At 43.1% G+C, this 13,705-nt stretch overlaps 1 protein-coding gene across 1 annotated transcript in view; it reads left to right on the top strand.

Moving 5' to 3' along the window:
* The window catches only part of slc38a9 (solute carrier family 38 member 9), a 42,632-nt gene extending 28,927 nt beyond the window's left edge, over positions 1-13,705 (top strand). Inside the window, exons 14-15 of the mRNA XM_014144643.3 lie at positions 11,233-11,322; positions 11,631-13,705. Of these exons, the coding sequence (XP_014000118.1) occupies positions 11,233-11,322; positions 11,631-11,796 (256 nt within the window). The 3' untranslated portion in view covers positions 11,797-13,705. The remainder of the gene's footprint in view (positions 1-11,232; positions 11,323-11,630) is intronic.

Here is a 13,705-nt window from a genome sequence, read left to right as displayed (position 1 = left end):
CATCATTCAATACGCTGTTAAGTGCCGGTGGTATTTTTCGGCTAGCCAGCATTTCCCTGTGAATGACACAATACGTAGACTCACATTCAGGTGCAACCTCTTTAATCCGAGTAGTTAAACCAGACAGCCGTCCGGTCATGGCAGCAGCTCCATCTGTGCATATGCCGACGCAAAAGGACCATTTCAGTTTTCCTGATATATAATCATCCAGCGACTTGAATAGTTCTGCGGCTGTGGTTTTGGTTGGCAACGATAGCGCACATAACATATCCTCATGCACATCCTCCTGATTAAAGATATCGCACATAAACAAGTAGTATTCCCTTGTTAATATCTGTAGACTCGTCAACCTGGAGTGCGTACCACGGTGATGTATTAATCCTCTCCAACAATTGTCTCAATGTCCTCTGCTATTTCCTCAATGCGCCGAGTGATGGTGGTAGCCGAAAGAGGCACCTGTGCTCTCTTTTTAACCGCAGCCTCTCCTAGAAGTTCACCGCAAATTTCTTCAGTGGCGGGCAGGATCAATTCTTCACCAATGGTGAATGGCTTCTTAGCCTTAGCAATACGATTAGCCACCAAATATGATGCTCTCAGTGAGCTCGCATTTGTTGATGTGGTGGCCCTCAGTAATTGCTTCTGTCCTTCTTGTTCATGCTTTTTTCTTTCAAAATACTCCGACGGCTTGTCTTTAATGCAGGGTTCTTGGTCTTCAAGTGGCGAAGCAGTTTTGAAGGCTTCATTGCCTCATTAGAGAGCGGGAATCACCTGTCGCGATAAATCCATATTTTAAGTAGGACTCCTGGTATTGTCTGTTAAATGCAGCTTGCTTTTTCTTGGAAGTCGTAGGCTCTTCTGTCTCCTCACTGGGCCTTTTCCACTTCACAAATTCTGTACACTTCAATTCTGTACACTTCCATTCTGTACACTTCTGGCCCTTCTTTGGACACTGTGTCAACAACCCTCCAGACGAGCTTCAATGCCATTCAACTCTCCTTCCGTGGTCTCCAACTGCTCCTAAACACAAGTAAAACTAAATGCATGCTCTTCAAACGATCGCTGCCTGCACCTGCCCGCCTGTCCAGCATCACTTCTCTGGACGGTTCTAACTTAGAATTTGTGGACAACTACAAATACCTAGGTGTCTGGTTAGACTGTAAACTCTCCTTCCAGACTCACATCAATCATCTCCAATCCAAAGTGAAATCTCGAATTGGCTTCCTATTTCGCAACAAAGCATCCTTCACTCATGCTGCCAAACATACCCTCGTAAAACTGACCATCCTACCAATCCTCGACTTCGGCGATGTCATTTACAAAATAGCTTCCAATACCCTACTCAACAAGCTGGATGCAGTCTATCACAGTGCCATCTGTTTTGTCACCAAAGCCCCATATACTACCCACCATTGCGACCTGTACGCTCTCGTTGGCTGGCCTTCGCTTCATAATCGTCGCCAAACACATTGGCTCCAGGTCATCTACAAGACCCTGCTAGGTAAAGTCCCCCCTTATCTCCGCTCACTGGTCACCATAGCAGCACCCACCTGTAGCACGTGCTCCAGCAGGTATATCTCTCTGGTCACCCCTAAAGCCAACTCCTCCTTTGGTCGTCTCTCCTTCCAGTTCTCTGCTGCCAATGACTGGAACCTACTACAAAAATCTCTGAAACTGGAAACGCTTATCTCCCTCACTAGCTTTAAGCACCAGCTGTCAGAGCAGCTCACAGATCACTGCACCTGTACATAGCCCATCTATAATTTAGCCCAAACTACTACCTCTTCCCCTACTGTATTTATTTATTTTATTTATTTTGCTCCTTTGCACCATATTATTTATATTTTATCTTTGAACTTTCTTCAAAGTACAAATCTACCATTCCAGTGTTTTTCTTGCTATACTTTATTTACTTTGCCACCATGGCTTTTTTTTTTGCCTTTACCTCCCTTATCTCACATCATTTGCTCACATTGTATATAGTCTTATTTTTTTTTTTCTTCTACTGCATCATTGATTGTATGTTGTTTTACTCCATGTGTAACTCTGTGTTTTTGTATGTTGTCGAACTGCTTTGCTTTATCTTGGCCAGGTCGCAATTGTAAATGAGAACTTGTTCTCAACTTGCCTACCTGGTTAAATAAAGGTAAAATAAATAAACAAAGAAACTTTCCAAAGACATTTGTTTTTTTTACTCATTTTGCTAGCTTGTGGGTTTAATTTTAGCGGCAACGTATCACGTGACCAAGACAAGCGTGAGTCATAGACCGGATGTAACAGAGGGAATCCGGTCACTTTTCAAAATAAAACATCGTTCAGACTCATTTAATAAATAAAACGGAAATAATGTAAGTTATTTATTATTTCTCTGCGGCCCGGTACCAAATGACCAGGGGTTGGGGACCGCTGCCCAAGATGACTCAACCCTGAAACCGGAGTGTAATATTCATATGTGAATACATACTGAATTATAATTGGATGCATTTTACCGCCGTATCATACTGTGCGGTGATTGGTTAAGACCACCCAGACGGTTAGGTCATGGGCAGTTGATCGTGGTTGGAGATAGGCTAACATGTAGTTGTAGCTAGTTAATAAAGAGTTATGTTAAGAAACATCCTGTAGTTCTGCGTTTTATTATTTTGTACAAAGTGTACAAAACAAGACATGGTGTCAGAGTAAATGGTCTTAAAAGATGGATTTTTCTGGAGTTCCTTCACCTCGAATGGACTGGGAGTCTACAAACTTACCTGATGCATGGCGTAAGTACAAACAGCATGTGGAGCTAATGTTCACGGGTCCTCTGAAGGAAAGAGGAGAAGAGGAAAAATGTAGCTACCTGCTCCTCTGGATCGGTGAAAAAGGGAGAGATATTTACAACACATGGACACTTACCGAGGCTGAATCAAAGGTACTGAAAACATACTACGATCGTTTTGAAGCATATGTTGTGCCGAAGACTAATACAATTTTTGCTAGGTACAAATTCCATGAGAAAGTACAGGGAGCTAGCGAGTCTTTTGAACAGTTTGTGACTGAGCTGCGTCTGCTTGTGAAAGATTGTGATTATGCAAACAAGGATGAGATGGTCAGGGACCGTATTGTATTTGGAATACACTCACCGCGAGTGAGAGAGAAACTTCTGAATGTTGGGTCTGAGCTAACGCTGGACAAAGCTATCGACATAGCCAGATCTCACGAGCTAGCACAGGCTCAGATGAAAACCATTTCGCGCGGCAGCACGAGCGCATCACGTGAACAAGCAGTGCACGCAGTCAGGCAGACATCAAAGCACACCTCCGGTGCCCAGAGAGAGTGTTTCAGAACGGAGAGAGACATAACTCCAAAACAGAGCGACACAGACTCAAAACGCCCCAAAACATGTGGATATTGTGGATACAAAGTGCATGGCGAACAAGGAAATTGCCCAGCTAAAGGCAAACGGTGTACTAAATGTGGTAAATGGAATCACTTTGCAAAAGTGTGCAGAGCTTACCGTGGAAAAACAGTACACACACAGTGAGTGAAGATGAAATGTCAATCAAAGAGTCAAATGATGATGAACTGTTTATTGATTCAGTGACACAGAAAAGTCACATATCAGAGACAGAGCAAGCCTTTGCTGACATTGAGATAGGAACACAAGGCACAAAGCTAAAGTTCAAACTAGACACTGGTGCACAAGTAAACATTATTCCTCTGAATAAGTACCGCAGCTTGACATCTGAGTGCGAGCTACAGCCCACCATGCGCAGACTGACTGGTTATGGTGGTGAACAGCTCCCAGTAAAAGGCACATGCACTTTCAAATGCAAATACAAAGAAAGTGACATGATGTTGGACTTTTACGTTGTTGACACTAGAGCACCTGCAGTGCTAGGTCTTAAAGCATGTTTAGACATGGACCTCATCAAGCTAGTTTTATCAGTAACAGCACCAGTAGAGACAGAAAATGTACTGGAGGAGTTTGCTGATGTCTTTACAGGAATAGGATTATTCCCAGGAGAATGTACCATTCACCTTGACCCAGACGCAACCCCTGTGGTCTACCCACCGAGAAAGATTCCCCTTGCTCTCCGTGCCCGTCTGAAGAAAGAGTTGGAGAGCATGGAGCAATCTGACATAGTCACCAAGGTTACAGAACCGACTGACTGGGTAAACGCGTTAGTGGTGGTGGAGAAACCACGCACAGGCAAGCTCCGAGTATGCCTCGACCCAAGAGACTTGAACAAGGCTATCAAACGGCCCCATTACCCTTTACCGACGCTAGATGGTATCACGCACAAGCTAGCGGGAGCACACTACTTCAGTGTCATGGACGCTAGATCAGGCTACTGGGCTATCAAGCTCACAGAAGAGTCATCTAAGCTCACTACATTCAACACACCGTTTGGACGCTACAGGTTCCGTCGCCTGCCTTTTGGGATTATCTCAGCCCAAGACGAGTTTCAGCGAAAGATTGACGAAGTATATGAAGGCCTCGACGGAGTTGTGGCAATTGTGGACGACATCCTTGTTTATGGTCGAACCAAAGAGGAGCACGACAGAAACCTCCGCGCGATGCTGCAAAGGTCCCGTGAGAGAGGAGTCCGGCTCAACCCCGAGAAGAGCACAGTCAGCGCTACAGAGGTCAGCTACTTCGGACATCTTCTCACAGCGAATGGAATCAAGCCAGATCCACAGAAGATCTCAGCCATAAAAGAAATGGAGCCACCAAAGAACCGTGCAGAGCTGGAAACAGTGCTTGGCATGGTCAACTACTTAGCCAAGTTCGCACCCAGCCTCTCCAATGCTAATGCACCCCTGCGTCAACTGCTAAAGCAGTCCAGTGAGTTTCTTTGGGACAAGCAACACGACATTGCTTTCCAGAATGTGAAAGACTTGATCACGAGAGAACCAGGACCAATCCTTGCCTACTACGACCCCAACAAAGAGCTCAGACTCCAAGTGGACGCGTCGAAGTATGGACTAGGTGCAGTGCTACTGCAAGAAGGAAAGCCCATCGGCTACGCTTCCAAATCTCTCACAGACTGTGAAATCAACTACGCTCAAATCGAAAAGGAGCTCTATGCCATTCTGTTCGGATGTAAACGTTTCCATCAGTACGTATATGGACGACAAGTCATTGTGGAATCCGACCACAAGCCCCTTGAGTCAATCATGAGGAAACCACTAGCTGCAGCCCCGCCAAGGCTACAGAGAATGATCCTTCAACTACAAAAATACGACTTCACAATCACTCACCGTCCAGGCAAAGACATCCCTGTCGCAGACACACTCTCCAGGAAGTTTCTTACCTACAAGGACAGCAGCCTCAGTGAGGGCATGGACATGCAAGTGCACACGGTGTACAGCAACTTACCAGTTAGTGACACAAAACTGAAGGAGATCCAAGCAGAAACAGACAAGGACTCACAACTCACACAGATGAGGAAAGTCATACAGGATGGATGGCCTGAGGAGAGGAGAAAATGCCCTCAGAGCATCTCAGAGTTCTGGAACCATCGTGATGAACTATCACAGATCAACGGAATAATTTTCAAAGGAGAGAAAATCATTATTCCTACCAGTCTCAGAGAAGAGATTTTGACAAAGATCCATGCTGGACACATGGGCATGGAAAAGTGCAAACAGAGAGCACGGGACATTTTGTTTTGGCCTGGAATGTGCAAACAAATAGAGGACATTGTTGGTAGATGCACCATCTGTCTTGAAAGACGCCCCTCAAACACCAAAGAGCCAATGTTACCTCACTGTATCCCAGACCGACCCTGGCAGGTTGTGGCAACCGATCTGTTCACCTGGAACAACGAGGACTACATCGTAACAGTGGACTACTACAGCAGATACTTCGAACTCGACAAGCTTCACAGCACCACATCTGCAGCTGTGATACACAAGCTGAAAGCAGCCTTTGCCAGGCATGGCATTGTAGAGACTTTAATATCTGACAATGGGCCCTGTTACAAATCAAATGAGTTTGAATCCTTCACAAAAGCATGGGAGTTCACACATGTCACCACAAGCCCACATTAACCTCAAAGTAATGGCCTTGCTGAAAAATCTGTGCAGATTGCTAAATCACTCATGGACAAAGCAAAAGCAGACGAGAGACCCCTACCTCAGTCTCCTTGAATACCGCAACACTCCAGTTGACAACTTCAAATCACCAGCCCAGCTGTTGATGAGCCGCAGACTTCGCTCAACCCTTCCCAGCACCAACCAGCAGCTGCAACCTGAGGTTGTCAGCTACAAGGAAATGCATGAAAAACGTGCACAGAGACAACAACAACAAAAGCGATACTACGACAGGTCAGCTAGACCACTGCCACCACTGATCGACGGAGAGTCAGTTAGAATCCAGGAGCATGGCCTCTGGAAACCAGCAGTCGTCATCCAGCCAGCTGACACGGAACGTTCATATCACGTCCGCACAGCAGAAGGAGCAGTGTACCGCTGCAATCGTCGTCACTTACTGAACACAAAAGAACAACACACTGATGAGATGAACTGTTCCCCTGAAAGAGAACATGATGGACTAAACACACACACAGCACAACATACACCACACTTACCTGCAACACCACAAGAGCTGTTGACTGACACAGAAGCATGCTCAACATCATATCGCACAAGGTCAGGAAGAGAGGTCAAGCCCAGAGCTGTCCTCGACCTGTGAAATGTCAAAGGGTGTAGGAGGATTGCTGCCCTAAAAGCGTTCCAGACTGTAAACTTGTTATTGAAAGTTCACTTGACATGTTTTGGTATTGTATTTGTTTGAAATGTTAAGATGTCATTTCTACAGTGAAAGCTGAGTTGCTGAGAATCCCTTGTTTGAAAAGTTGGATCATTGTTTCAGAGTCTGTTGATTCAGTTGGTGTATTATGCAATATAAATGGTTACTTACCTTGAGTTCAAACTACAGAGCATGTATCCAAAACAAAAGCTTAGAATATGTAAAACATTTGTATTTTGTTTAAAAGAAGGGGGATGTAATATTCATATGTGAATACATACTGAATTATAATTGGATGCATTTTACCGCCGTATCATACTGTGCGGTGATTGGTTAAGACCACCCAGACGGTTAGGTCATATTCAGTTGATCGTGGTTGGAGATAGGCTAACGTAGTTGTAGCTAGTTAATAAAGAGTTATGTTAAGAAACATCCTGTAGTTCTGCGTTTTATTATTTTGTACAAAGTGTACAAAACAAGACACCGGAGTTGAGAAACCCTAGAGAATTCAAAAAACTGTACACCATTCTCAAGGAACACATATTGTTTTAACACTAGAACTGCTGGGCTTCTCAACCTCCAAGCACCTGTTAAAGATCTGGCTGTCGGGTGCAGTGTCCTTTTAGCCTACAAATCAGATGAATGTACTGTTTTGTTATTAGAGGTGTGACAACCTGGCTATACTCGTGATTGTATCCGTAAACTGACAGTTGACGCTCGCGATCGTATCGGTAAACTGACAGTTGATGCTCGCGATCGTATCGGTAAACTCACAGTTGATGCTTGTGAATGGAAAAAAACTGAAGGGTTTTATTATGCCGATGTAGTTGTTGGCAAAATACCAATGTCCCTGCAGGTTTATAGAACAAAACAGCTGCAGATTAGTAGCAATGCGTGGAGGGGTGTGTCTGTTTACTGTCCTCAGCAGGCAGACATGTTTGTGGTGACTCAGTCAGAATGCTCATCAGCGTTTCTTCTTTCCCTACTTTCACTTAGCTTGCTAGATATTATTCACATTGATGGCTTGCTAGCAAACATCCTCGCCTATGGATGTATCATAGTGGCACCAACACCCAGCTGCCCGTTGTCTTGGCTCCTTAATAGGGATGTAATGATTCATCAAAATGACTGCATCGGTCAGAAAATCGATTCAGACGTTATGAATCGCCGATTCACTCAAATGTTTTTTGCTGATATTACCTTACGAAAATAACCTTTTTTATCTTCTGTGACGTCTTCTCCAGTGATGAACTAAGCATGTAACTGTGTTGACAGTCATTGATCTACAAGTCATTTTGTGTGCTGAACAACCCCAGGTAATATCAGTAGCCTAGTCAAACTGCTGCACTGTGCCCAGCTTCGTGCTGATCAGACTGAGGTAATATCAGTGGCCTAGTCAAACTGCTGCACTGGGCCCAGCTTCGTGCTGATCAGACTGAGGTAATATCAGTAGCCTAGTCAAACTGCTGCACTGGGCCCAGCTTCGTGCTGATCAGACTGAGGTAATATCAGTAGCCTAGTCAAACTGCTGCACTGTGCCCAGCTTCGTGCTGACCGGCCTGAGGTAATGTTAGTGTCGGCCTGTTCTGATCTTGAACTTCTGCACAGCACCTTCAGCTTTAAAATGCTAAAATGGCTTGTTCGATATTAGGCTTTATTAGTTGAGTGACAACCTATGTAATTTGCCATCTATATGCTGTTGAAAATGGTGTTTTACCATAATAAAATGAAGTTACCAGAGACCACTCATCTATTCCTGCTGAACGGGCTTACAGTAGATTTTTATTTGTTTCATCAGGTCCACCATCGGCAATAGTTTTGGTAGTTTTGCTTTAAACAATCTGTGTTTTATGGTCATTTTTAGATATACAGGGTCCAGTTTTGAATTTAAAAAAATATATATAATTTCATAACGAAGATCACAATCAATTTGCGAGGCGGACTGCCTGCATGGCCAAAGCAGGAGGAGAAAAAAGAAGCTCACTGAACTTCCAAATGGTGAAAACCATTCGATTTTGAGAACACCTTCCTAATATTGAGTTGCACCCCCCTTGCCCTCAGAACAGCCTCAATTCATCGGGGCATGGACTCTACAAGGTGTTGAAAGCGTTCAACAGGGATGCTGGCCCATGTTGACTCCAATGCTTCCCAAAGTTGTGTCAAGTTGGTCGGATGTCCTTTGGGTGGTGGACCATTCTTGATACATACGGAAAACTGTTGAGTGTGAAAATTATCTCAAGGCTTAAAAATCCTTCTTTAAGCAGTCTCCTTCTCTTCATCTACACTGATTTTTAAGTGGATTTAACAGGCGACATCAATAAGGGATCAAAGCTTTCACCTGGTCAGTCTAGTTCATGGAAAGAGCAGGTGTTCTTAATATTTTGTACACTCAGTGTATATTCATTCGTTATGTCATTTGCTAATTTGTAAATTATACATTACTTGCTCAAACCCTTAATCTGCGAAGATGACAAGTTTAATTAGTTGGGGGGGGGGGGGGGGCTGTATTGGGTGGTAGATGCCTAGTCTCCCTTATGGTTCAGATCAGGTGCCTACATAGTACAGTCGTGGCCAAAGGTTTTGAGAAAGACACAAATATTAATTTTCACAAAGTTTGCTGCTTTAGTGTCTTTAGATATTTTTGTCAGATGTTACTATGGAATACTGAAGTATAATTACAAGCATTTCATAAGTGTCAAAGGCTTTTATTGACAATTACATGAAGTTGATGCAAAGAGTTTGCAGTGTTGACCCTTTTTCAAGACCTCTGCAATCTGCCCTGGCATGCTGTCAATTAACTTCTGGGCCACATCCTGACTGATGGCAGCCCATTCTTGCATAATCAATGCTTGGAGTTTGTCAGAATTTGTGGGGTTTTATTTGTCCACCTGCCTCTTGAGGATTGACCACAAGTTTTCAATGGGATTAAGGTCTGGGGAGTTTCCTGGCCATGGACCCAAAATATCGATGTTTTATTCCCCGAGCCACTTGGTTATCACTTTTGCCTTATGGCAAGGTGCTCCATCATGCTGGAAAAGACATTGTTCGTCAAACTGTTCCTGGATGGTTGGGAGAAGTTGCTCTCGGAGGATGTGTTGGTACCATTCTTTATTCATGGCTGTGTTCTTAGGCAAAATTGTGAGTGAGCGCACTCCCTTGTCTGAGAAGCAACCCCACACATGAATGGTCTCAGGATGCTTTACTGTTGGCATGACACAGGACTGATGGTAGCACTCACCTTATCTTCTCCAGTCAAGCTTTTTTCCGGATGCCCCAAACAATCGGAAAGGGTATTCATCGAGAAAATGACTTTACCCCAGTCCTCAGCAGTCCAATCCCTGTACCTTTTGCAGAATATCAGTCTGTTCCTGATGTTTTTCCTGGAGAGAAGTGGCTTCTTTGCTGCCCTTCTTGACACCAGGCCCCATCCTCAAAGTCTTCACCTCACTGTGCGTGCAGATGCACTCACACCTGCCTGCTGCCATTCCTGAGCAAGCTCTGTACTGGTGGTGCCCCGATCCCGCAGCTGAATCAACTTTAGGAGACGGTCCTGGCGCTTGCTGGACTTTCTTGGGTGCCCTGAAGCCTTCTTCACAACAATTGAACCGCTCTCCTTGAAGTTCTTGATGTTCCGATAAATGGTTGATTTAAGTGCAATCTAACTGGCAGCAATATCCTTGCCTATGAAGCCCTTTTTGTGCAAAGCAATGATGACGGCACGTGTTTCCGTGCAGGTAACCATGGTTGACAGAGGAAGAACAAGCCCCACCCTCCTTTTGAAGCTTCCAGTCTGTTATTCAAACTCAATCAGCATGACAGAGTGATCTCCAGCCTTGTCCTCGTCAACACTCACACCTGTGTTAACGAGAGAATCACTGACATGATGTCAGCTGGGGGGGGGAATTCAGTTCATTTGCATGGCAAAGAGGGAATTTGCAATTAATTGCAATTCATCTGATCACTCTTCATAACATTCTGGAGTATATGCAAATTGCCATCATACAAACTGAGGCATCAGACTTTGTGAAAATGTATATTTGTGTCATTCTCAAAACTTTTGGCTACGACTGTACATACATCATTTAGACACACACACATTCAGCTCCAGTTCAGAGAGGCCCACCTCCGTGAGATCATCAGCAGCAGATTTGAATTTAGAATGGTAAATGAATGTGTTTAAAGATGCACATTCCTACCCTTTTTTTAAGATAGATGTGAGGGGGGGAAAAAATGTAAATAGGCTCAATACTTTGCTCAGCTGTCAATCTTTATAACAATGTAAAATACAACGATATATAGGAAAAGTCATCCAACAACATCTAACGGCACGGGGGCCTATGGCAGTTCTAGTGTGAAAAGGTGATGTTTATCAGTTGCAGTCTTTACCCCAGCTAATGTACCCCTCATTGGAAGAGGGGCCAGTCTTGTGTGTTGAAGCTTTAATGGTTAAAACAAGCTTTCTACAAAATGTTACAATTCTTCATCTCTTTATCCCCTAGTTTCTTCCACGTTTTCACTCTGAACATTTTCATCGTTGGCACTGGTGTCTGCATGGCGAAGTATTACCCCAACATTGGCTCCATTATAAGGTAAGATGGCTGCTAAGATAGGTAAATGAGAAATTATGAAGATTTTTGTTGATAAAGAGAATCAAAAACAAGGTATTCCTTGCAAATGGAAAATAAAAATGTAGGGCAAAATCCTTGAGATATTGGTTTTGAAATTATCCTTCAAATTCCCCCATTGACATTAATGCACGATTGACACTAACTTTTTATTTTCACACACGCTTAGCCCATAGTCTCACAGTAAAATAACGCCCCCTCTTTGAATTTAATCTAATTCACCTTCTCTTGCTCAGTCCATATAGATCTGTTCTCTCTGTTTCAACTCCCAGGTACTCAGGGGCGACGTGTGGCCTGGCCCTGGTCTTTGTCTTCCCCTCTCTAGTCCACATGATCTCCCAGAAGCGTAGAGGGGAGCTCAGCTGGCCCTCGGCCATCTTCCACAGCCTCCTCATTGTCCTGGGCGTGGCCAATGTGGCAGGACAGTTCTTCATGTAGTTATGCCACTACTTGGTTGGTCTGTCCCTCAATGAAGCTGGGTCGTGTTCATTAGTCACCAAATGGAAGAAAATGGACAGAAACAGGGAGGTGGGACGACTTGGACTTGTCCATTATGAAATGCAAATTTTAGTTTTCCGACGCAAAATGTTTCAACCTTCTGTTGAGTGCCCTGATGATTACGACCCGGCACAAGCCTTTGTATACATTGTGTACGGTTCAGAGAGATGCAGGAGACGGCATACAGTGTCCAACTCTCATGGTCTGGTTTGCACAGGGAGCAGTCTCTGGGGAATTCAAGCTAATGTCTTTCTTTCTACTTTAACTGCACGTTCTCTTCTTTTAGTGGGAGTTTCATGTCAATTTAGATTGCTTCTTTGGATGTTTACGTTAGTTTTGCTCCCTCCACAAACATGTTAACCCTAATCATTCTGACTTTTTTTTTTTTAAGGGCATTGACTTTCACCTCAGAACTGTCCTCCTTCAACATGATGGTGCAGAAATATTTTTGGTTATTTTATGTTGATTTAATTATTAGTTTTTTTGGTAGTTCAGTAGGACTGAGCTAGCCTTGCACAGCCTTGTTCTCATGTACTGTTCTGATAACTCATCTTTTGTTATTTCCTCTTTTTAGGTTGATTTATTTTGGGGTTTCTATTGTAGTTTGAACAATTTAAGCACTGTTCTCAGCGTAAAATACACTCATATTTAATTTTTTGTTTAAATGCAATTAATATGTAGAACACAGAAGCAACCCAATTTAATAATTTGATTATAAATAATGTGTGCGTAGCTTGCTTCAAAGTAGAACAGTACAACGGTAAGAAGTCTGTGGGAGAGTTATCAATAGATAATCATGTGATCAGACTTTCTGCAGCATAATTCCCCAGAGAGTGAAGCATTTGACTGACAAATGTTACTGAATGATTCCCTAAACATTTTCCCCTCCCTCCCCATTCTCACCCCTCTGTTTGAACACTATACATTCTATATAGTATATATTATTCTGGGAAAATGCACAAATCATGTCCTGTATTCATTATATGTTTTTGAGGGGGAGGGGAAATCTGGATGGAATTATTTGACGTGTAAAAGCAGGGAAGCGATTTATTGTGGCGACTGTTTTAGGCCCTTTGAATTTTCTTGGCCCATGTGGATATTTGGGTGGGATTAGGGAGTTCATTTGTTCCCTGGCTCATAAAGGGAAATACCACTCAAACTATTTTCATATTTGTTTCATTAGTCCATTGTTGATACGGTCCAATAATGTTTTACGTCAGCAATCAAGTTTAAGATACAACTTTCAAAATAATTTTGTATCTTAAACTTGATTGCTGACGTAAAACATTTTGGGACCGTATCAACAGTAGACTAATGAAACAAATATGAAACTAGTTAGTGGTATTTTTCCTTAAATGTATTACATTATTGTAAGGTAAAGTTGCCCCGAGATGCTGATCTTGGGTGAGTTTTGTATTTTCCCCACTCGGATTTGGAAAGCTTATCCTAGGGTAAACCTCATAATGTTCATATGCCATAGTGGAGCACCAACCGTATACTTGAACAAATGGAAGCTAACTCTGTTATGAACTTTTTGTTGTTGTTACATACAGTTCTTCACTCTAATTCTTCAGAGAAACTGCACCTTAATGTTATCGGATGGATAAAGGGATTGTGTAGGGGGTGGTGTAATGGAGTGTACGTTCACTAAATGTTGCTTGTCATACAAAAGCTGGCCTCATTCTTTGGTAAGTAAGATGTTAGCAATTCCAGTTAGAGTTATGGTGTTTTTAATGGCAATTATATTCACAGGGGGTTCTAAATGTGTGTGTGTGGTTGTCTGCAATTACAGAATGAAGAGAGGAATGATAAGTAATTAAAATATAGTAATAAACAATATTACAATGAA

This window comes from Salmo salar, chromosome 01 (assembly GCF_965601325.2).
Source record: "Salmo salar chromosome 01, fSalSal1, whole genome shotgun sequence".
NCBI lineage: Eukaryota > Metazoa > Chordata > Actinopteri > Salmoniformes > Salmonidae > Salmo > Salmo salar.
Note: the sequence above shows the minus strand (reverse complement) of the source record. Positions and strands in the feature narration are given on the sequence as shown.